General features: G+C 40.2%; 1 protein-coding gene across 1 annotated transcript in view; it reads right to left on the bottom strand.

Moving 5' to 3' along the window:
• PREX2 (phosphatidylinositol-3,4,5-trisphosphate-dependent Rac exchange factor 2) overlaps positions 1–24,399 on the bottom strand; it is a 186,547-nt gene that overhangs the window by 99,443 nt on the left and 62,705 nt on the right. The window contains exons 7-11 of the mRNA XM_010575899.1: positions 19,313–19,446; positions 13,956–14,059; positions 6,632–6,781; positions 2,038–2,182; positions 360–460 (exon numbers count right to left, since the gene is read on the bottom strand). Of these exons, the coding sequence (XP_010574201.1) occupies positions 360–460; positions 2,038–2,182; positions 6,632–6,781; positions 13,956–14,059; positions 19,313–19,446 (634 nt within the window). The remainder of the gene's footprint in view (positions 1–359; positions 461–2,037; positions 2,183–6,631; positions 6,782–13,955; positions 14,060–19,312; positions 19,447–24,399) is intronic.

Below are 24,399 nucleotides of genomic sequence, written 5' to 3' on the forward strand. Positions count from 1 at the left end.
ATGTATCCCTAAAAAGCCTGGCCTTAATAAAAGGCTTAAATCCTTAAAAGCAGTCTACCATTCTCTCTGCCCCCAGAATTTATTTTTTCTTACAAGAGAACAGGAATGTTTCTCTAGGTCCCTGTTTGCAATGTTGTGATCCCAACAGCATAGATGTAATCTGATTAAATCAATGGAGCCTCTCCCACTAAATCTGCTAGGCATGGACAATGGCCCCATGAGGTCCCTGCAAGGATATAATGCAGATTCAACAAGCTGTCTCGCATTAACAAGACCATCTTTTTGTCAAAGAAAATTAAGTCCACTCTAATTACAACAATTACCTTGAAAACAAGTAAGTTAAAACTAATTATATTTACCATGATGGATAATGCCATTCTCTAATAAAGCTTGGCCAAGATGAACACCTTCTTCAGATTTGTGTATCTCTCCAATTTCCAACAACCAGGACACAAATTCACTGAAATAAAAACAGATACAAAAAACAAACTTTAAACATCATACTGCCAGTCCTACTACATTTCCCTCTCAGTTACTAGTGTTTCTTACTAATGTAGTAAGTGATTCTTAAGCCTAATGATCTTCAGAATGTCAATACTACCTTTAAAAAACCCACTCATTTCAACTTTTTTATTATTTCAACGTAAATACATACGGTTTCCCTTGAGATGTCTTTTCTGCTCAGAAGTTTTACCTGCACGAAGTTTACCTTACACATGGTGAAGACTTTCCATGTTTTCTGGGATTTCCTAAACTAGCATAGCCACATTTGACCAGATGGTCAAATATAAAGGCAATCCCAGGCATACCTACTGCACCTGCCCAGGGCAGATATGCCATGAAGGCAGAACATTAATCGCAGTATGATAGAACAGTAGGCCTGTTACTTCCAAGGTGTGTCAGGCACATTGACATCCTGAGCATATACACAAAGTATATACTGCATGTGCAGGAAATGCCTGGCTTGTATAACAATAAACCTGACGCAGTTCAGAGACATTGAATTTGTATCACGCAAGATATCTGCATGTGTGTTACAAATCAGAAGAACAGTGTAGTGAGGTAGCGCAACATCCACATTCACGGGTTTTAACTGGTGACCTAGGGACCAGCAAAACCATACTTCAAAAGGGTCCACTTCAAAAATAGCATAGAAAAGCAGCCATTTGATGACAGGTTTAAATGTTTCACACATGGCTCCTCACCATGAGTGGATTCTTCACCTGCTTCCAACAACTTCACTGAGGAAACATGATTCAACCACGACTCAATCTATAATCTTATTCCTGGTTTCAATTCTCATCAGCTATGTGATTTCTGACAGCACATGAAAATCTCCCAAGTTTCACTTCCACTTTTGGACCCAGTGGTATCTTCACTACAACGTGTTTGTGTAAAACAGTCACTGTACTTTATAAAAATACTTTCCATACTTAACTGTCTTACAGTCAAATGAAATAAGTGATCATCCCTCTGCCTCCCAAAATAATTCTTTTGTCATCTACACATTTTTAGGGTACCTACTGCTTTCGCTTCCTCTTGCATTCCATCTTCTTAAGCCATAGGTATAATATGGCATTATAAAGATCCTCCTCATAATAGGGGTAAATATTTAAACATGTAAACCTTCTTTACTAACTCTGTCCCTGACATTCAGGCAAGAGGAGGACAGAAGCAGTTTTAGAGACAGAGATTTTTTAAGTAACAAAGCAAATTTGATACTCTAAACTAGGCATTTCAGAGACAAAATGCATCAAACAAGTTGGGAATTATTTCTTTAAAGAAACTATTTTATTTGGTGCATTTTCACATTTTCAACATGCCTTTGCAGCCTTGTCCCTTTAATAAAGCTACTTTGGAATACAAGTACACATGCATAAATTTCAGGCAGACCCAATTTACATTTTGGCTAAATTCTAGGAGACAAATAGGCCTCACAGACATTACAAATAAAGCATGGTTTCTGCAGAATCCCAAAGAAGATTTAAAATGTGGTTTTAGTTTGTTAAAATTCATGCTATAAAATGCATATAATACCTTCCAAGAAAGCATTTGGGGAAAGTGGTTAATTTCCTCTTCCTGTCTTTGATGAGATTCCCTTGTTTGCACATCATTTTGTACAGTCTTTCTCCTTGCTCAGAGATCATCACCCAAGTGTCCTGTTCCATGCCCAATTTTAAACCTGCCAAAAATGCATTAAAATTTTATGAAGTGATATTGCCATTATATTTCAGTATCTTCCCAAAAACGGAGAAGCAATACCAATATTTTACATACAAAAAAATGTAAAGGAACTGTTTTCCTTTTTTTTTTCCTCACAATAAAGTTAAACCATGAACATCTGATCTCCACAAAGCATAATCAAATGATATCTTTAAGTTCCTCACAGTGAAGTTAAACTGTTACTATTCGACATCACCACTGATATTGTAGTAATAAATACTAATGCTGTGATTTTCAGACTTCAGTATATGAACATTTGCAAGGGAGTCATCATGTCTTCACAAGTTTAAAAGAAAAAGCACCTTGCTTTTGCTCTTACCATGTGATAATAAAAAAGTTTTCACTTAAAGGAAACTTTTACAAATTTCCAATTAATAGTAACTAGTTATCTGTTATGCATTTGTTGGTTTCACACAAGATTAATTCACCCCTTTTCCACAAAAGCATATACACAACTTGATTTTTATTTGCTTCAGAATTTTTACAACAGCAGAAAGCTATCAAGGGTTTTATTTCAGTATTTCTTACTGGTTTATTTTTTCCTCTTCCTCTTCTTGAAAAAATCATTAAGTTTTCTGAGTAACAGATGATCAAAACCAGTTTTTGTTGACTTATGCATCCTACCAGCCATGTACAGAAGCTTGTGCTTCCAATGAATACCACAGACCTTAATATCCCATGTACTTTCTCAATAAACAATTATTAATTCTGGACAAAACCACATATTTCTGGAGTGTCTTGTATACATGCTCTCAGTTTCTGTTCAGATTTTTACATTTTTAAAACTCTAACTGTACATATTCAATCTGAGTAATAGTCTGCCACTTCTTTAATTCTGAAAATATCACCAGAAAAAATGTACCTGTCATGAGAAAAAGCTAACAATGTGTTATGGTTTGCGTGGCACGGGTTTTGGTAGCAGGGAAGTGGCTGCAAGGGCGGCTCCTGTGAGAAGCTGCTAGAAGCTCCCCCGGCTCCAAGTCAGACCTGCCTCTGGCCAAGGCCAAACCCATCAGTGACAGTCAGCCTCTGCAATAACAGATTTAAGAAGGGGAACCTGTAGCGAGCAGGGGGATTGGAATGTGAGAGGAACCCCTCTGCAGATACTGAGGTCAGTGCAGAAGGAGGGGAGGAGGTGCGCCCCTGCAGCCCGTGGTGAGACAGCAGGCTGTCCCCCGCAGCCCACGGAGGGGAGCAGAGGCCCCCGAAGATGGCCGGGACTCCATGGGAAAGCCCACACTGGAGCAGCCTGTGCCTGAAGATCAGCCCACCGAAAGGACCCACGCCAGGGAAGTTTGTGAGGAACTGCAGCCCGCAGAAAGGGCCCACGTTGGAGAAGTTCATGGAGGACTGTCTCCCATGGGAGGGACCCCACGGTGGAGCAGGGGACGAGTGAGGAGTCCTCCTCCCCCTGAGGAGGAAGGAGCGGCAGAGACAAGGTGTGGGGAGCTGACCCCAACCCCCATTCCCTGTCCCCCTGCACCGCCGGGAGTAGGAAGGAGAGAGAACCAGGAGTGGAGCTGACCCAGGAAGGAGGGAGGGCGGGCGGGAAGGTGTTCTAAGATTTGGGTTTACTTCCTAAGATCCTTGTTTTGTTTTGATTTGTAGTAAATTTATTGATTTTGTTTCTTCCCCAACTTGAGCCTGTCTGTTGCCCATGACCGTAAGTGGTGAGTGATCCCTCCCTGTCCTTATCTCGACCCACGAGCCTGCCTTCATATTTTCTCCTCATCCTGCCGGGATGCCGGGGCAGGGGGAGTGAGCAAGCGGCTGTGTGGTGCTTTGTTAACAGCTGGGCTTAAACTGCGACGCAATGGTATTGGACACAGATAAGAGGACTGTCTCTCATTATCCATGAACCGGATAGTGATGATGCCACACAAACAGATAAAACCTGATGCATACCCAGGAAAAGAAAACTTAACCAATATACTACTTTTGGAGCTTATAGGATGTTGATGCTTTTATTTGTATTGACTGTTTGAATTAGGTCACCCCAGCATCATCAGCCTTAAAGATAATCACCTTTTATGTAAATTTCTAACTTGCTGAATGCCTCGGGTGGTTACAGGATAGCCCCAAAATGGACAGAAAGACTTCCTAGTAAAAAGCTTCCAATTTAGCCTGATTTCTCCTAGCAAGAAAATACGATCTATAAAGTGGTCCTAGTTGATAATTCAATTACAACCGCCGAAATCTCTGCTGAAGTACTTCACTCAGGGCATTCTGTCCCTTTTGCTCAGCTTCTGCTATATGGATTCCAAATAAAAGTATAGGTTGAGTTTCTCTAAGTACACTGAATCTCTGAGTCTCCTAACACAAACAGCCCAGCAAATCCCAGCTACATGGCACACTCAAGCTGTATTTCTGTGCCTCACCCCTGCTCCACATGCTGTATTTACATAGTCTGGAGATCACTGCATTCTGCCATTCCGTGTGAGATGTGGGGTCTACAGCACTGCTAGGAAGCGGTGCACACACAGTACAACCAGGAGGGAGCCACTCACATGAGCCTCGCTCCTAGCCTAAGAGATCTAGGAAGTGTATTCATTTGATTTAGCTCATCTCAGACTTGCGAAGGAGATAGAAAACTGTTCTCACATGTGCAGTCACTTCAGTGAAATTGCCTATATATATACACACGAACAGGCTCCATGTCATATTAAGTAAACATACAACTAAAGCATCTTTACGTTCATGGTGAATGGGAAAGTGTTACAGCTACATTTAGATACAGTATCTGAATCCTAAAAAGATAGCTGTTTGGTTCCCAAGTCATTTGGCAACTTGATTGCAATTAAGTTGATGCATCATGCTTTGCAAGAGGTGTTTATACAGGTATTTTGAAAAAAAATCACTGTGCTGGAGGAGGTGAATAAATTTATAAGTTGATAGAGTAACAGAGATATTCAAGAAACACTTTTGAAGATTCTGTGTTGCAAACTGAGTCTAAGCACGTACCAAATCCTCTCCTCTTTCTTTCATGGTTGTCTCCTTGGTGGCAAACCCACTGAGAACACCAGGAGCTGAAAATTTCACCAAATCATAGGATGCTAAAATACTAAGACATGGCTTGAAGTTGGGATGGCTACCTCAGACCTCACACTTGGCAAGTTTTAGCTCAAACTCACTTCTACTACCAGCTGCTCAATAGTATAGTGTGAAATAGTAAAAATACATCAACAAAAAATACTCCTACTCTTTCTATTTCTTACCTAAAGGTACCAAGAGTCTAAGAGAGACAAGAAACTTAACAGTGAAGTGGGATTTGTTAAAAACCTTTGTAGCCAGTTCCAGACAAGGCCCTATACAGAAGCAGACAAACCTGTATTTTGTTGTATTTGACGCCATCTCTACCACATCGCTTTTTCATTTGTTATTTTTAAAATGTTGAGTTTTTAGACTTCTGAGGCATCTTTTTAGCTTTTCTACTATTAATTCCTGATGGCACTATTAATTAGCCAGTGCTCAAACACCCTAGTTGAAACTCTGGTCCGACAGCAGATGATCTGCAAACATCCAGTATTCAACTTTAAAAGACCAAAGAAAGTATTATTAGTCTCCATTTACAATGCAGGCACAAAACAATGGCTACTGCAACAGGTGACAGAAAATCTGTGCAGACCAGGAAAAGAATCCCAGATCTGACTACAAGGTCCTATTTTCTTTCAATACCAAGGCTCCAAACATCATTACTGATTAGGATATTTTAGCTTGCGAATGAAATTAGCTCCAGAAGATGATGATGCATCATCTTTCCCTGGTTCTACTTTGTGCTGGGTTCACCTTGAATACATGAGGTTATTCGTGGTCACATTTGAGATCAGGATTATATTTCATCCCAGTATCCTTCCACCTTAATTCAGTTATTCAAAAAGATAGTGGTTTGCCAATGGCAATTCCTTACTTTCTTAGGTAGGGAAGAATACATCAAAGACGGGGTTGCGGGTATATTCTGTACCATTTCACGTTGGATCATCCGCATGAAGATCCAACACGGAAAACCTGCTCATTTCAGTGACTCAAATGGCCAGTCATAAAAGGGAATCAATGCATACAAATCCCACAAGCTATTTAGTATAGACCTTCATATACCACAAACCATAACAGTACACAGGCCTCAATGAAATCATGACTGGAATTTATACTGGTTGAGAATAAACTGTAAAATCATACATTAAATCATCTCCCCATTTCCAAAACGTCATTCACTAGCAGCATACATGATTCAAACCATTATGGCCTTCCCAGTAGAAGTTTGATTTATTTTTTCCAAGCTGGTATTCATAAACCTTCAGCAGAACCTGACACCACAAGTTTGCCTAGCAGCTGGTTTTGCTTTATATCTCAACATAAAAATACACTATGGCTTTCTGGCAAAGCAACACAAGGAAGTTTATTAACCTACCTTTTCTTCTCTCTCGTTCCTTCAAAATAGCCTCCAGCCATTCTTGCTTCTCTTCAGGGGTTTTCGCCATGCATACAAACCATTTGTTCTTTGCTGTGTTGTGAATCTTCCAGCCATTAATAACAGTGTGGCCGCTGCTGTGATAGTCAGCTGGGAATAGATAAAATGGCTTTAAGGGCACCAATTCTTAAAAAAGCAATAGTTGTTTAAAATTATTAAGAACTCTTATCATTACACATAAAGCTCAGGAAATACAGAATACTAAAAATGCATTTAAAGTTATCTGTGCTGCTTGTGAACCATATTGTAACTTAATAAGCTGTACTTTTAACTTTTAGTAAATAATGTCCTTTTTAAAATGTAACAGCAAGTTGCCTAGCATATGGAAGAAGGTATAAACTCGACACTAAAACAGGCAGAGTCCTATTAAAAGAACAGATCACGGTACTTGGAGTACTTTTGTTCATGTTAAACTGTAATAAATAATTCCTTAAAAAAGCAGCATTGTGGTTTTGCCCCTTAAATTACTCAGAGCTGCTGTGCTGATTGAATGATTTACTATTAAATTTAAAAAAAGGACTAAACATACAATGGGAAAAACACAATTTCCATTTGACAAGTAAGTAAATCATATATATTCGATGTATCTTTACTGGTTACCTGAAAAAAGAAATATCTATACTTACTTGTTTAAACAAACTGAAATATAATACAAGATTTACTCTGATTTGAAAAAAAAATGCATTAACCAAATGCATAACTTTTGAAATATGTTCCTAACAACTCTATGTTGCACATTATAGGAGAGAGGTAATAATTGCTGATGTTCTTGGATATCTTGAACTTCTGACTCTTAACATGTAAATCACTATGCTATAAAAACCAGACAATTTACTACTTATTACTCTAATTCTATAACATTTGATTTTAACATGCTAGTCCATAAATCTTATTCAGAAATTAGGTAAACAAACTTCCTCTCCAAAACTAACACCCTTGAATATCCTTCACTAGGATTACATGCCTTTCCTGGGGGAAAATTTGTGAGGCATAAATTCCTCATGATAACAAATATAGTTTTTGCATAAAATACAGATTAAAACTAGAACTAGCAACTACTGTACAAAATATTAAGAAAATCAAAGGTCAACATTTTCTCACCACAAACTTTCATTAAGAGGAAAGGAAGTCCTAGGGCCAGCCCTGAACTACTACAATAACTACAGGGCTTTCTACTTTGCAAATACTTTTTCATAATTCAGCCCTGTTTTGTATAATGAGATGGGATTTTCCAAAACTGAAACGCTTGCTGAAATGCTTGCTAAGATTTATCATAAATCTCAGCAGACATGCTAGTATCCTTTCAATAACTCTGCATTTTAATTAGATGGAAAGCAGCCAAGCTTTGTATACTGGGCTGGGAAATGTCAGGAACTACTAGAAAATCATGAGGCTGATGGCTAATTTCTAAAGCAACAAAACTTTCTAGTACTGAAAGTGTATAAGAAAGTGCAAGCAAGTCTATGATGGGGAAAAAAATGAAGTAATTTTTGCAACATCACATTTATACTACTTACTTATTTATCATATATTTATTCACATAACCTATGTGTAATATCCTTTGTCCCTTTAAAAGCACTGTTTCTTGAAAACTAGCCATCGTATCATTCAGGCACTGTCAGAAAATCAGAGTCAAAAGTCAGGGAAAAGAAAGAAGCCCCAAACAAGCTCTCAGCTGACAGACTGCAGCCCTTAGGAGGTAAGAGGCAGGAGCACTACTGGAGGAAGGAAGGTTAAGGTCCCTTTGTACTATTTAAGCATATACTTATAAACGTTGCAATATGGCACTAGCTGCACTTTTTTGTTTATTTATTAAGTTAGTGTTAATACATATAAAACTACAGGGTGATATTTTTCCTGTGGTCTTTGTTACCACATATCTATCATCACAACACCCATGTTATGTAGGCAAATACTATGATCTCTAATGCAGTGAACCCTAGCAGTTAAAATTGTGGCCAAAAACTTAAAAAATGATGGCTCAGATTCACAAGCGGATTTAGATCCTCTCATTTCACTCCGGACAGAAATTTGATGTAAACTTAGTAGTTTAATTCAGAAAAAATGGCTCATCCAGCCACTTGAATATCTCAGTGTAGAAAGGACATTTTAAACATACAGCGTCCTTGGCATCTGAAGGTCTGTAACTGCAGGGCCAAGAGGGCTGGCAGTTTGACCACATTTATCTCATGCCACTACAAACTGAATTCTGTGAAAAGCCCAATCACCTACCTAGGTACTAAGACTGCCTAATGTATACAGGTAGCAATGAGGTCAGGTGGAGGAAAATGGGTAGCTACAGCCCAATTTTGCAATAGTAACCCACTCCTGTGATGCCCAGCTTGACCAACCTCTGCCTTTAACAGCAACACCCCTGCTTTCTCTTTGGCTCTCTGTGTTCCCCATGACTACAATCGTCCAAGGCTCCCATCAGCAATTTCTTTTCCCCAATACACTCATGCCCATAGTCTCCTGAAAAGCATTTCTGCATTACACTATCATCCTATTTAAACTCATACCTTCTTCAGACTAGCTATTGGACAAAATCTGATCAAAAGCTGCAGATATGCTGGCTGGCCAGCCACAAGGTATGCACGTTCTGACTGGCTAGCTGCACAGGATATATACACACTCTTCACATGAAGGCAATCACAGCTGCCAGTCAGGCTAAACAAATGATTTGCAAACCTGACATGATAGTTACAGAAAGAAGAGGAGCATGAGACTTCAAGTTGCTCCATGCGAAGTCTGAACAAGCATGCTTAACAAATCATTAAGCCTCTGACTTCCCAAGAAAAGGTGATAAAAGATTACCTCATCTTCTAATGGTACTTGGTAATAAATTAAAGCTTGTCATTTGAACTGCAATATATTGTTCAAAATTCAAGACTCAAACCTTTGAGAGATGCATAAGCAGCAATTTGTTACAGCCATATACAACAGAATTTTTTTCTTCCCTTAAAAAAAAACAAACAGAAATCTCTGTATTGAAGTACTTCTAAGTTTCTCAGACTTTAGTTAGGAGCACTGATGCTCAGAAATACCAAGGAAATAATTGCTGCATAATATCAATTTCCTTCCTCTGCTGTATACTTTTTGATGCAGTCTCTGGTTACTATTATCATGTAGTGTTTTTTCTATTTCATGCCTCATTTCAAGACAACACGGGACAGAACTAAGATAGTATAAGCAACCATAAATCTGGTATTTCCTAAGTCTCCAGTGCTTGTCTTCATAAACTGAGTAACATTCATTTAATGGCTGGTGAATGCCTTTAGAAATACACTTTTCTCTCAAAACTGAATTTTAAAAACCGAATACAGAAAAAACAATACCATCACAATATATCCACCTTTGTAACACTTGCAAGTAGCTGTGTAGCCACATTGTTTTAAGAACACAAACAGTCTGCCCTGATAAGTAATATGCATTCCACTTTAATCAGTGCAATCAAAAAAAGGCAGAGTGCTTCATGATGCTGAAACAAAAAAGAAATCTTACACCAATGGTAATGCTCAGCCCAGGCCTAATTTCATGAAAGAAAAATTGCTTTTCAGAAAAACCTTTATTAATTTCTGTAGGCATGTCATTAGCATGACAATAAACCACACTGGGAATCTGTTTTCCTATTTCTGTGCTTTTACTTACAAACAATGAAGACTACATTCCTACATCTATCAACGCTGAGAGCAAATGCTCTCAGTTACCCTGTTCCCTGGAGCTCTATGGTTCCTTATACCAAGTGAGCAGAGGATCCCAAAATCTACAGTAAAAACCTCTGGAAGTATCATCTAGATTCAAAAGTCCTTAATGTTTATAAAGAGCCCCATGAAGAGTCCATGAGAAAGAGTCATGCATAGATATGAAAATATAAGCACTCTGCACTCAGAGCTTCCACTCTAAATTAAGAGTTACAGAAAGTGATAGATGATTAAGGAGAATAAAATAATACCATACCAAAGAAAGCACATGCAAAGCTAACGTGAATGAGGCTTAGACGACCAGATTACTATACTTGGGAATGAGATGAGACAAAAAGAACGCAGCAGAATAGTACCGGGTTACAGTTCAAACACCGATGACTACAGGAGATGAGAAACAAGACGTCTGGGTGCAACAAATAAGAACAGTACAGAAACCAAGACAGAGGAAAGTTAAAGAAGGGCATCATGATCTGAGTGAAAGAAAAAGTATCATTGTGAGGAGAGTGAATACACTTCTGACTAAAAGGAAGGAAAACAGGTTGTTTTCTTTTTTTTTTTAAAAAAAAAAGGGAAGGGGTGGCAAGAAAAGGGCAGAAAGGTGCCACAGGCCAGGGAAATAACACAGATATTTCCGTATTTCAGAGAGAACCATAGAAAGTAGGGATGAAATAGCAGTAATTACAAGAAAAAATTATTTTAGGATATTGGACAAACTGAAATGGAGAAGGTGGAAAACGTGGGGATGTGAAAAAAAAAGCAGGTAAGAATAATCATAGAATAGTTGGGGTTGGAAGGGACATTTAAAGGTCATCTAGTCCAACTCCCCTGCAATGAGCAGGGATATCTTCAACTAGATCAGGTTGCTCAGAGCCCCATCCAACCTGACCTTGAATGTTTCCAGGGATGGGGCATCTACCACCTCTAATAATCTAGAAATCAAAATAACCAAACCATTAACTGATGTCTCAGAAGTGTGGAAAGGAGGACAGGTTTTAGAAATGCTGCATATATAAAAATGACAAGATTTGATATGGCTTAGGAGAGCAAGTGGGAAAGAAGCATGATAGCCTCCAGTACTCTATGCAAGGCTATGGGAAATGGGGACAGCAGTAAAATTTCCTGTGGCTGGAGGAAATTAGACTACTGGTGTCTGGAGTGGAGACGAAGACCATTTGCGCTTAGCCAAATTATACTTGAAGATTCATTGAGGAAGAAAGCAAACAGGCAGGAGGGAAAATGAACAGTGTGAAAGAGATCAAGGACTGGATAGCTAGAACAAGCAAATGAAGAAAGGTAGGACAGATTTGAGAAATACAGGATAGTCATGGAAGGAGGAAGGAAGAAATATTTGCTAAAGCCAACACTAAAAGCGTGGCAATATGTGGGATCAGAACCAGTGAAAGAAAATGTTACAGAATTCTTGGAATACTAGTCAGGAAGAAGATGGTGAGTATAATCCTCTGTGGCCACAGAAACATCAAAAGTTACAAGTAAAGAGATGCTGTCTTAGAAAGTGACATAATGGAAACAGGAAAACTGTCTTTTATTTCTAAAGCATGTATAAGGAAGATGAAGGAAAATAAATGAAAGGTAGTCAAATAATACATGACACAAAAGACTGAAACACTCAACTCTCTTTTTTGCATTAACAAAGCACTAACTGAGATTTCATACAAATAAAGCCAACAATTGGGTAGGAATACAGGCCAGAAAAGGGAAGCAGCGGGACATAGAATATTGGATAAATTATATTCAAGTCATAGAATCATAGAATCATTTAGGTTGGAAAAGTCAACAAAGCTTGATGAAATTCGCTGCAGCGTACCCATAGATATCTCTAAATCACTAACTAAATCGGTGGGCCTGGTGAAGGACATAGCCCAAAACAGATGTCAAGGAGGTCTTACAAAAAATGTCCAGTAAACAAAGAGAATGAATCAAGTGTGACACCATGGTGCTCTACCTTATGTTCAGTATTTTCCACTAGTTTTATCAAGAGCTTAAATGGTTCAGTAATAACATTGTTTGTTCATAGAACCAAGGCAAGAAGCATTGGAAGAGCTTTGGGGAAGAAGACATGAAATGAATCCTAAACGTTTAATAAATTGTGGAAATAGATTAAAATTCAGTACAGACAAGAAAATAATTATTAGGACCTACTCTCAGACATTAACACAGTATAAGATATAATGGGATAGGCACCAGTACTGCACAAAAGGATCTGGTGTGGTATTCTGGAACACAAACTGAAAAATTGAAAAATAAAGCTCTCAGAAGAGCCAAACAATCCTGGGATTAGTAAAAAACATCCCACGTGCCGCACTACAGTAATTATTCTGTTCAACTTGGCACCAGTGAAGTTTCAGCTCTCGACCCCTTGTAATCCAAAAGATGCCAACAAACTGAAAAAAAAACCAAAACAAAACTCCAAAGGACACAAAAAGTAATAAAAACTTAGAAAACACAACCCATGACAAAAGGTTGAAAGACATGAAAAGAAGATACAGAGGAAAGACAACAGCCTTCCAATAAACTAGTTTGTTGCAATAAAACCAACAGTCAAACTGTTCTCCAAGTCTACCAGTAGAACAAGAAGTGAGCGAACTATTTTGAAAGCAAGCAACTCAAGATTAGGGGAAAAAAAAAAAAAAAAATCTTAATTTTTAAGAAATATTTAACTCCTATGATGGATTTCTATGAAGCTTAAGCTGTACAATCCTTGTCATTAATGCTCAATTTTAGAAAGAAACTACAGTAAGAAATGCTTGGAATCCACAGTAGATGTAGGGCAAATCTAATGCTATTTTAAAATCAGAAGTAATATATAACTCACAGAAATTTCCTCCAGACCTACGTATTTGCAATGCCACTGCAAGCTTCCCATATTATTTTTTTTTAGTTTTACATTAAAAAGCCCAAAATATTTAAACGTTTCAGGTTTTCTTTATTAATTGTAAGGAAATAATAATTGTTAAGCTCAAAGGTTAAACTCAAATTTCTAAAACAAATATTGACACTTCTGTCAAATTCAATTCAGGAATACTTTGCATTTTCACTTTTCTAATATATGTCAGGAAAATTTCAAGCAATCATATGGATTATATCCCTAAAGGTATTAAAAAAAACCCTTCCTTTTTTCTTAAACACTTATGTTACAACATCAGCATTCATAGTGTTTCAGGTTTCATTCCAACAGAGGTAACTTTTCCATTTGCTTTTACAAATATATCACATACCTAGGGATAACCTCTTAAAGAGTACTGGAATGCTGTAAAGTAAAGTTAAACATGTGATTTCCGTTGAGCAATAAATGTCACCTTATTTTATTACTCTGTTCATGTTAGCATAAAACAGTCATCTATGACCGCCCAGCTAATAATGTATGAAAGCAATAATGTGTCACAGAAGCAGAGTTTTCATATGAGCATACAGCGCTTTTGAAGTGGCAACTTTTTCTAAGTACAGGGAGCACCCTCCCTTCTCAAAGAAATCATGAAGCCGCATTTGATTTCAGCATCACAAAAGACTGCTCTGTAAGTGAGCAACACAAATATACTCACCTGTTCCATCATCTACATTCTCTACTTCCATCACTTCTGTGTTTATTCTGCCCCGAAAAAGGTAACGGTGGCCATCTGTAGATGCTTTGCTGTTCTTCAGTCGCCTGATAAAAGAAAGAGCAGATGAGCATGTCATCCACCACATTTTTCTATGTTTCTGCACCGCTACCTGTACATGTAGCATTTATAGACTACTGTAAAAATCAAAATACATTTATACATGTGCAGTTGAACTGTGGAAACCACTGCTGAATGGGACACTGCTGATGCAAATGCAAAGATGCTACCTCTGGTAAGAGTAAGCTGCAAATTGCTGACAGACATGAGAGTTTATCAGGAAAGTCTCACTCTGTAAAAGCTCTGTTCCAACGCTTTGGTACCTATACGCCACTGTTTGCCATCAAAGACAAAACACTGCATTGGGACGATCTTTCCTCCTAACTGATGTAGTCAAGAAATTCAACACAAGGGTAGCATGACTGAAAAAATGAAATAAGAACACCTTTGGATATAAATCTTGACCTACACACATTAGCCTCATAAATGGGATTTATGCATGGAAGAATGAAGACAACATTCTTCCTTCCTCACATAAGGGTTAACCAAGAATTGTAATTAAGAATTGCTGAAATTTTGTGCCAGTTTCACAGCGATATATTCCAAATCACTTTGCACGGCTATAACTGTTCCTAGTGAAGTCAAGGCCTTTTGAGAACCTCAGTTCTAGGCAGGTTTTTCCACCTCAGATAAGCCAGGGATGATTTTCTGCCCATTTTTGCCTATAATGATAATTAATACTGTGTATCAAACAAAGGCCAGTTCCTGAGTATTAATGATCACCAAATTCTGACCTTCACTCACTCCAGAGAGGTACTAATCTTCAGAAAATGACCTTCCTCTCAGTCATTTCTGTCTAATGAGTAACTCTAAGTTATTCAAAAACTGAATAATATATTTAAAAGAGAAGCTTAACAGCAGCAAGCATGAAGGTTCAGTATCACATATTTTTTCTCTCCAAAGTGAAGTAAATCCAGTAACTCTAGTGACCTTTTGTTTTCAGTTTCTGTGGTGGGGTTTTTGGTAGTGGGGGAGTACGGGCGGCTCCTGTGAGAAGCTGCTGGAAGCTTCCCTGTCTCCAAGTGGGACCTGCCTCTGGCCAAGGCCGAGCCCATCAGCGAGGGTGGTAGTGCCTCTGGGAGAACAGAGTTAAGAAGGAAAAACTGTAGTGGAGAGGGGATTGGAATGTGAGAGGAACCCCTCTGCAGACAGTGAGGTCAGTGCAGAAGGAGGGGAGGAGGTGCGCCGGAGGAGGGGATGCCCCCGCAGCCCTGGTGAGACGGCAGGCTGGTCCCCCCCAGCCCACAGAGGGGAGCGGGGGAGCGGATGCCCACCTGCAGCCTGGGGAAGAGCCCACGCTGGAGCAGAGGGATGCTCCCAAAGATGGCCGTGACTCTGTGGGAAAGCCTACGCTGGAGCAACCTGCGCCTGAAGATCGGCCCACAGAAATGACCCATGCCAGAGCAATTCGTGAAGGACTGCAGCCCACGCAAAGGACTCACGCTGGAGAAGTTCGTGGAGGACTGTCTCCTGTGGGAGGGACCCCACGCTGGAGCAGGGGACGGGTGAGGAGTCCTCCTCCCCCTGAGGAGGAAGGAGCGGCAGAGACAACACGTGATGAACTGACCCCAACCCCCATTCCCCGTCCCCCTGCGCCACTGGGGGGGAGGAGGGAGAGAAAATCAGGAGTGGGGTTGAGCAGGGAAGGAGGGAGGGGTGGGGGAAGGTGTTCTAAGGTTTGCTTTTACTTCTCCTTGTTTACTGTCCTTGTTTTGATTTGATTTGTAGTAAATTGATTTTGTTTCTTCCCCAAGTTGAGCCTGTCTTTTGCCCGTGACCGTAAGTGTTGAGTGATCCCTCCCCGTCCTTTTGACCCACGAGCTTTTCTTTACATTTTTTTCCTCATCCCACTGGGACCCGGGGGGAGGAGTGAGCGAGTGGCTTCATGGTGCTTTGTTGCCAGCTGAGCTTAAACCACGACACCTTTGTACCTATGAACCCAAATTTAGCAATCCACATTTATACAACCCCACAGCAAAAGGATGCTTAAAAATTACATAAAATATCTCATACCATAAAAATAGGACAATTTTTGTAAAATTTCCAAAATGCAAACCTCCTGTGAGCAACACGCTCTTTACCTACTTGCCATCAATACCTGAAGTATCTTGCTGTCATATGATCAATTCATTTCCCACCATAAACTCTGAAACTATGTTCTAAATTGAGTTATTCTCATGTCTGCAGAGATGTCACCATGGTAGTAGCCAATGACACGTAGGACATAATTGCTCAAAACCAAAGAAATAATAGACCTGTCATGTGTTTTGAGATTTTCATCCAATAGTGCATTGTAGCTGGAATATGGCTACAAAAATATGTAACTTAGTGGTGGACAAGTGAAGAGATACCATGTAATCAGTAATTTAATTGTAATTGCCAGACAACAAAATATAGCAAAAATTAGAAATTTTTAAAAGACCATGAGTTTGTATTTAACCAGTCTACATAAAAATGAAACTGAGTGGTTGCAGAAGGATATCTTTGAAATAAATTCAGTATTCAACACTAAATATAATCATGATGATCTTAAATGGTTCATATTCAATAGTTCCAAGAGTTCTGCAACCTAAGCAAGAGTTGAAACGTAAAAACAAAGGATTGATTCTAGTATAGCTAGTGAAGTATAAATTACCTATCTCCTCACATGTAAATTCTTCCCTGTTAACAGAGTAATCTGTAGGAGGAAACAATACTCACTGGGGAAGAAGATTTTTAAACCTCCCTCAGGGTTAGCCAGCAGCTTCAGTAGCAACCCACTGGAAAAAACCAGCATTTCTGGTCCACTTCTGTTCTTGCAGAACAAGCTCAGCAGCTTTACAATATAGAGAGGTTCTTATAAGACATTCTTGATCAATAGGGTCAATGGCTACTTTCCACTACTACCACTTTCTGCTTTCTACACCACATACTGAGTCTGATTTTCCCCACATATTGGTTCAGCAAGATCATCTACAGGTGCTACAGTGGATTTTACCACAAGTCTATCACAGAATCGTAAAACCATTTAGGCTGGAAAAGACCCTTAAGATCATCATTAACCTAACCCCGCCAAGTCCACCACCAAACCATATCCCTAAGCGCCACATCTACATGTCTTTCGAATACCTCCAGGGATGGTGACTCAACCACTTCCCCTGGCAGCCTGTTCCAATGTCTGATAGCCCTTTCGGTGAAGAAATTTTTCCTAATATCCAATCTAAACCTCCCCTGGCACAACTTGAGGCCGTTTTCTCTCGTCCTATCGCTTGTTACTTGGGAAAAGAGACCGACATCCACCTCACTACAACCTCCTTCCAGGTAGTTGTAGAGAGCAATAAGGTCTCCCCTCAGCCTCCTTTTCTCCAGGCTAAACAACCCCAGTTCCCTCAGCTGCTCCTCATAGGACTTGTTCTCTAGATCCTTCACGAGCTTCATCATTCTTCTTTGGACACGCTCCAGCACCTCAATGTCTTTCCTGTAGTGAGGGGCCCAAAACTGAACACAGTATTCAAGGTGGGGCCTCACCAGTACCAAGTACAGTGGGGTGATTGCTTCCCTATAATTAGTACAAGAGGAGAGAAAAGGGATATCCATCCCCTAGCCACCTGCTCTTACGTATGACAAATGAGTATAAACTTATTTGGAAAAATGATTTTTAAAATATTTAAAATAATACCTTTGAATGATGAGTCCTATGCAAAAACTCATGTGAAAAATACCACATACATACTATATACAACAGCAGGCAACAAGGGTTGCTAGTAAGATTTTAACACTGCAATTAAAAATTGGTCTCAGATTTATGCATTTTATGCATAAATTTCCATTTACTTTGCTGGTTGTATTTGTATATATACATCTGAGGTTGTAACTAGACTACACAACACACGGCTATTGTGGTACACATATACAGGAGTTCTGGTCTCTATTATCCAACCCTCAAATCTCCTTCCCTCTCATCTAACCCCACCAGGAACAGGTAGCAAGAAGAGGATTAACAGCACACACTATTCCCCAGACACAGCTAAAGCAGTGGGGGAGGGGGAAATCACTAAGGCACAAAGGCTGCCTGACCTTTTCATCCTAAAGTTGATGGTGCTGGGTGCTCCCACACGCTGGACTGCATGGCCAGCTACCTTCACCCGAATGCACCAAACGTACATTTTGCTATTAACATTGCACTTGACCATCCTCTCATGTATAGCCTTCAAAAGCAGCTGGGCCAGGATCCATCCTATAACAGGCATGTGACCACTGCCAAGCCAGAGCACTGATCAAAACAAATGGGTGCAGAGAAAGACATCTTTCACCTGGATGCTACAGACAATCCAGGGCACTGGTAAAAGACAACTGGAAAAACAGGATGAAATTTGGCTATCAAATCTGGAACTACCCTTGAAAATCTTACAGCACTCGCACTGATCCTATGGACACGGCTGTAGTGATGACAGTGGAACCTGGATTTATGAAACAACAGTTTCAGCAGCTGCAGACAGTTTCCTTGACTAGACACTGAGGTCAATGGTGGAGTTTCCTCTGACACCATCCACAAGTGTACAAAGGCAGAGGCAAAGATAATGGTATTCAGTGCTATTGGAGATCATACTCAAGGTCTATCATGTATCTAGGAATTTCTCAAGCATCTATCCACTAATATGTATTCAGTAGTTACTCAAAAACATTTTCTGGATCAAAGAGACAAATTTAAGCTGTTTCAAGAAGGATGCCTGTATGTAGGAGAACCCTTATTTCTCGGAAGCATAAGAGCACAGAACGTTAATTGCAGAAGCTTGTTGCTGAACTAAGGAATTGCTCCTTGCAACGCAGCAAGCAGCAGCTTTCTGGCTGTTTTCCCCAATTAGAAATACAAGGCTTGAAAGTCTTCAATCTATAGAGACTTATTTTATAGCATAAGCTACACTACTAATTTGTGTGAACTAAAAATTCAGTCTGTTTACCCTTTCTAGAAGAACGTGAGGCTGTCATAAAACCTGTTGTGGAAGACTGACAAAACAGATTCTTTCTCCCTGCACTTCACCATTTGGATTCTGCATTTGTATAAAATCTTTCCAATGTTTGAATTAAACACACTTCTCTTTGGATGATAGGTCTCCTCTAAAAATGGTGACTTTTATATTGCAATTAACTGCAGTAGACACTTCAGTGTTGTTCAAGTATTCTTATGAAACAGCACACAGAGGATTAGCTCTACTGTGAGAAAAATCCATTCTTTTTGAAAGTATAAATTAATCATTTACCTGTGCTTTTTTTTGCAGTAGACCAAAAGGTTATCAAAAAGAAAAAATATCCTCTCTTGGATATTTCCTGCTGAAATTTTCAGTAGTAGTCCACTTCGCAGCATTTCTGTGCACGTGTCTGTGATGTTGGACCCCTAAAATCAATTGGAAAGAGATTATTTTTTATTCTGTGAGAACTGAAGGACTCTGCACCAATTAAGGAAAAGTTTCTTATACAAACTCACAACCATAATGATTCTCTGGAAACACCAAGAATAAAACTCATGGTAATTTATTACATTGTAATTAAATAATAATTTCTAATGATGCTTAACACCAGCTTTGTACTCATTTAGTATTGCCGTTAACTAGGGGGGAGGGTTTGTGGCTTTTCTGAATGGATAAAGTCTAATCACTAAAGTTTCCAAATCATATTACAGCTGTGCATGAGACCGCACCTGAAAAATCAGGCCAGCTTTACACAATAAATCTTATCCTCAGTAACTTTACTATTTAGTCAGAAATGTCTGAAAATGGGGCTTTACAAGACATAATCTATGGCAAGATGAACTTTGAAGCTGAAGCAACCTGGAACTTGAACATCATTAAGGGTATATACTTCAACACTAAATTAAGCTAAACACAAAATCAAAATCCAGCAAGATTTAAAACTCAGGCAAAGCTAACATACAACTAAGACTATCTAGTATACTTTCCCCTAACATACTCTGAAGACATCAGAACTTTGCTAAGCTTTAAATGTTTGGGATGAAACATCCCATGCCTCATTTTTGCTTCAAGGCAGATCACTCTTTCATGTGAAAAGGCGGCAGGCATTTTCATAAAGGTTAATGAAAAAGAAGCAACTTTAACAAAGTATTACACTTTCCCTAAAATATTTCTACAAAAACATCATGGCATTTCTATGCTTTATAAAGAGAAATTTACCTCTCAAGGAAGCCTGCCTTGAATTCAGAGGTGTATTTTGCTATTCAGAAAAGTCATGCTCCTGTGGGACAGAGCTCCTGTCCATATGCAATACGCATCCAGCCATGCAATCCTACTGACAATTATGTGTGCTGGATGCATCAAGCATACACCCATGGTTTGAAGAGTTTCCTAACTGGAGGCAGTCAACAGTCAGCTTGGAAAACCTGCAAAATCCAGGACTTTGCTTTAATCTACATATGTTCTGAATGACTTACGCCTACAATAGCTGTAGTTACTTCCTCTTCTTGATCTAACCACAGTACCCCAAAGAAAAAAATGCGTTCAATTAAGAGCCAAGAAGCAATCATGGGTTCTGCTCTCAGCTCTTCATCTTACCGTTCATCCTTTGTACATCACAGCCCAGAATATTGAGCAATAGCTCAGACTGCTCTAAGGAGAATGCAGTCTGTTTACAGAGATGATAAGAGAGATTGCACAACCATCACAGGAACGCAGTTCAGGTCTCTAAATAAAGCAGCTTCGGTATCAGCATTAACTAACCGCTTTTTTTTCCATTTAGGATCAAATGAACCAAAAATGAATGTCACCTATAGCCACTACACCATACTTCCCTTTCTAAGACAGCATCAGCACCAGAAGCTGGCATACCAATTTTATACTTTTATTTGAAACCAAAAGCTGAAACACCTTAAAACACACTCAGTAATATAAATTAAGCATAAATTAGGGCTGCACTTAATGCTTGCTGACCACAACTACCGAAAAGCATATCATTTCTTTCCATTCTAATTCATTGCTTTTGTGTATTAAAAAGAGTAAACAATATGTTTTTGAAATTTGCTGGAATAGTACTTAGTAATAATTTGCATTTTAAAAGGCTGGATTTTTTTAAAGGTTTTTGATTTATTTTTACAGAAAACTTCAGCTTTGCTGGAAAATTGGGGTTTTTTTGTAGGGAAGCCAAAAAAATTCAGTTTAAGGCTTCAAAATTGAATTGGCAGTTTCAGCGTTCTACGAAAGGGTGTATTTTTTCATAGAATGGGTTTTATAAAAATTTTTTTTCTCTTTTTATTGTAAAATTTCATTTTCACTGTAGAAAAATATAACCTTTTCCCTACAGTCCTAGCAAAATCTGCTACTGTGCCAGCATCATGTCATAAATACCATATTTTATACATATTTTAAATGCATATAATTCAGGCTACCTGAATTATCAAGATTCATCTCATTCATGGCTCAAGTTCAACATTACAACATGGCAGTGAGTATTATCTGTATCACATTACTACTCTTTACTATTGTTTTCCTCTTCATTTTTCTCCTTTTCTAATATAAACTGCTAGATGATGAAAAAAAAAGTTCTAGAGACACTTTTTTCCCTTGGAGACCTCCCATCCAAATACTGAACAGTGTTAACTTCACTTATCGGATACCTTTTGACAAGATCACAACCCATGCTGGTGCGGCCGCAGGTCAGTGAATTTTGTTATTGCTGTTTTATTTGCTGAAGTCCAAGGGAACAAGATAACGGCATCAGAAGTCACATCTGGCTGTCCTACATAACACTGCTAGTGCAGAAAAATCCCCTGCCACCCCCTTGACTATGTTACATTGTTAGGGTCAGCCTGTTCATAGACTTTGGGTGGGCATGGAGCTGAAAGGGAGAAAAGAGGAAAGGCATATTATGTGAAAGCACTGCTGTCTCTACACCTGGGGTAAACACTCCTCTCCACCACATCCCTGAGGGATGAAAAACATGCCCAAAGAAGGATAAAGCAGGGAGCACACAAGCACTGCCATATCCACCATGCAGTTCAAAGGAGGACTGACTATAACAATGCTTTCATGAAGGGTGCAGCTACACCTTGAACCTCCACACAGGTTTACAGCAGGAACACCAAGCTACAGTTGATACCCAGCCCAGTAGGATAATTCATTTATCCAACTCTGAGCTGTCCCCCTCATGGGGGAAGGTTCGAGGCTGCAGTAATGGATGAGAGGTCACCCTTGTCCCAGAAGCAGGTGAGGCTATCTATTGCACAGCTAAAACTGCACTACACTACCTACAAGCAATACTTTTGGAACAAATATTACCAAAACCTTCTAACACAAACACATTTTCATTAAATGTTTGAATCAAAACTACCAGGGAAATCTCAAATATGAGCAATTTGAACGTGAAAAGTAATTTGCTATTTCAAAGTTTTTATTAATATGTACATTTATACTCAGTGCTTGCAAGGGAACATCATACAGTTGCTCAACCTAAATGTAAAATCACTACTACTATGCTACAATTCATGTTTCTATACATTTAAACTACCTGCAATTAGAGCTGATGGGGTATTTTCAGTGAAACCAGCATTTTTGTAATATGTCAATTTGAAAATGCCATGTATTTGTATTGCGTTTGCATGGCAAGGCTTTGTTAGTGGGGGGGGCTACAGGGGTGGCTTCTGTGAGAAGCTGCTAGAAGCTTCCCCTATGTCCCATGGAGCCAATGCCAGCTGGCTTCAAGACGGCCCCGCCCCTGGCCAAGGCTGAGCCCATCATCAGCAGTGGTAGCATCTCTGTGATAACATATTTAAGATGGGGAAAAAGCCTATGCAACAGCAGCTGGAGAGAGAAGTGAGAATATGTGAGAGAAACAACCCTGCAGACACCAGTCAGTGAAGAAGGGGGGCGGGGGAGAGCAGAGATTCCCCTGCAGCCCATGGCACTCTGGCTGGATGGACGAGCCCAGAGGGTTGTGGTGAATGCAGTTAAATCCAGTTGGCGGTGGGTCACAAGTGGTGTTCCCTAGAGCTCAGTATTGGGGCCAGTTCTGTTTAATATCTTTATTAATGATCTGGATGAGGGGATGGAATGCACCCTCAGTAAGTTTGCAGGTGACACCAAGGTGCGTAGGAGTGTTGATCTGCTTGTGGATAGCAAGGATCTACAGAGGGATCTGGACAGGCTGGATCGATGGCCGAGGCCAATTGTATGAGGTTCAACAAGGCCAAGTGCCGGGTCCTGCACTTGGGTCACAACAACCCCATGCAGCACTACAGACTTGGAGAAGAGTGGCTGGAAAGCTGCCTGGCAGAAAAAGACCTGGGGGTGCTGGTTGACAGCCAGCTGAATATGAGCCAGCAGCGTGCCCAGGTGGCCAAGAAGGCCAACAGCATCCTAGCCTGCATCAGAAATAGTGTGGCCAGCAGGAGCAGGGAGGTGATTGTTCCCCTGTACTTGGCACTGGTGAGGCCACACCTCGAGTACTGTGTTTTGGGTCCCTCACTACAAGAAAGACATTGAGGTGCTGGAGAGTGTCCAGAGAAGAGCAGCGAAGCTGGTGAAGGGTCTAGAGAACAAGTCCTATGAGGAGCAGCTGAGGGAACTGGGGTTGTTTAGCCTGGAGAAAAGGAGGCTGAGGGGAGACCTTATCGCTCTCTACAACTACCTGAAGGGGGGCTGTAGTGAGGTTGGTGCTGGTCTCTCCTGTCAGGTGACTGGAGATAGGATGAGAGGAAAGAGCCTCAAGTTCTGCCAGGGGAGGTTTAGATTGGATATTAGGAAAAATTTCTTTACCGAAAGGGTTGTCAGGCATTGGAACAGGCTGCCAAGGGAAGTGGTTGAGTCACAATCCCTGGAGGTATTCAAAAAGCACGTAGACAAGGCACTTCAGAACATGGTTTAGTGGGCATGGTTGATGGTTGGACTCGATGATCTTGAAGGTCTTTTCCAACCTAAATGATTCTATGATTCTATGGTGAAGACCAAGGTGAGGCAGGCTGTGTCCCTGCAGCCCACGGAGGTCAACGGTGGAGCAGATATCCACCTGCAGCCCAGGGAGGACCCCACACCGGAGCGGGTGGATGCCCAAAGGAGGCTGTGACCCCGTGGGAAGCCCTCACTGGAGCAGGCTCCTGGCAGGATCTGTGGACCCGTGGAGAGAGGAGCCCACGCTGGAGCAGGTTTTCTGGCAGGACTTGTGACGCCATGGAAGGGACCCACGCTGGAGCAGTCTGCGCCTGAAGGACTGCACCCTGTGGCAGGGACCCACACTGGAGCAGTTTGTGAAGAACTGCAGCCCGTGGGAAGGACCCACGTTGGAGAAGTTCATGGAGGACTGTCTCCCATGGGAGGGACCCCACGCTGGAACAAGGGAAGAGTGT

The sequence above is a fragment of the Haliaeetus leucocephalus genome, unplaced genomic scaffold (assembly GCF_000737465.1).
Source record: "Haliaeetus leucocephalus isolate CR32 unplaced genomic scaffold, Haliaeetus_leucocephalus-4.0 Scaffold506, whole genome shotgun sequence".
In the NCBI taxonomy this organism is placed as follows: domain Eukaryota; kingdom Metazoa; phylum Chordata; class Aves; order Accipitriformes; family Accipitridae; genus Haliaeetus; species Haliaeetus leucocephalus.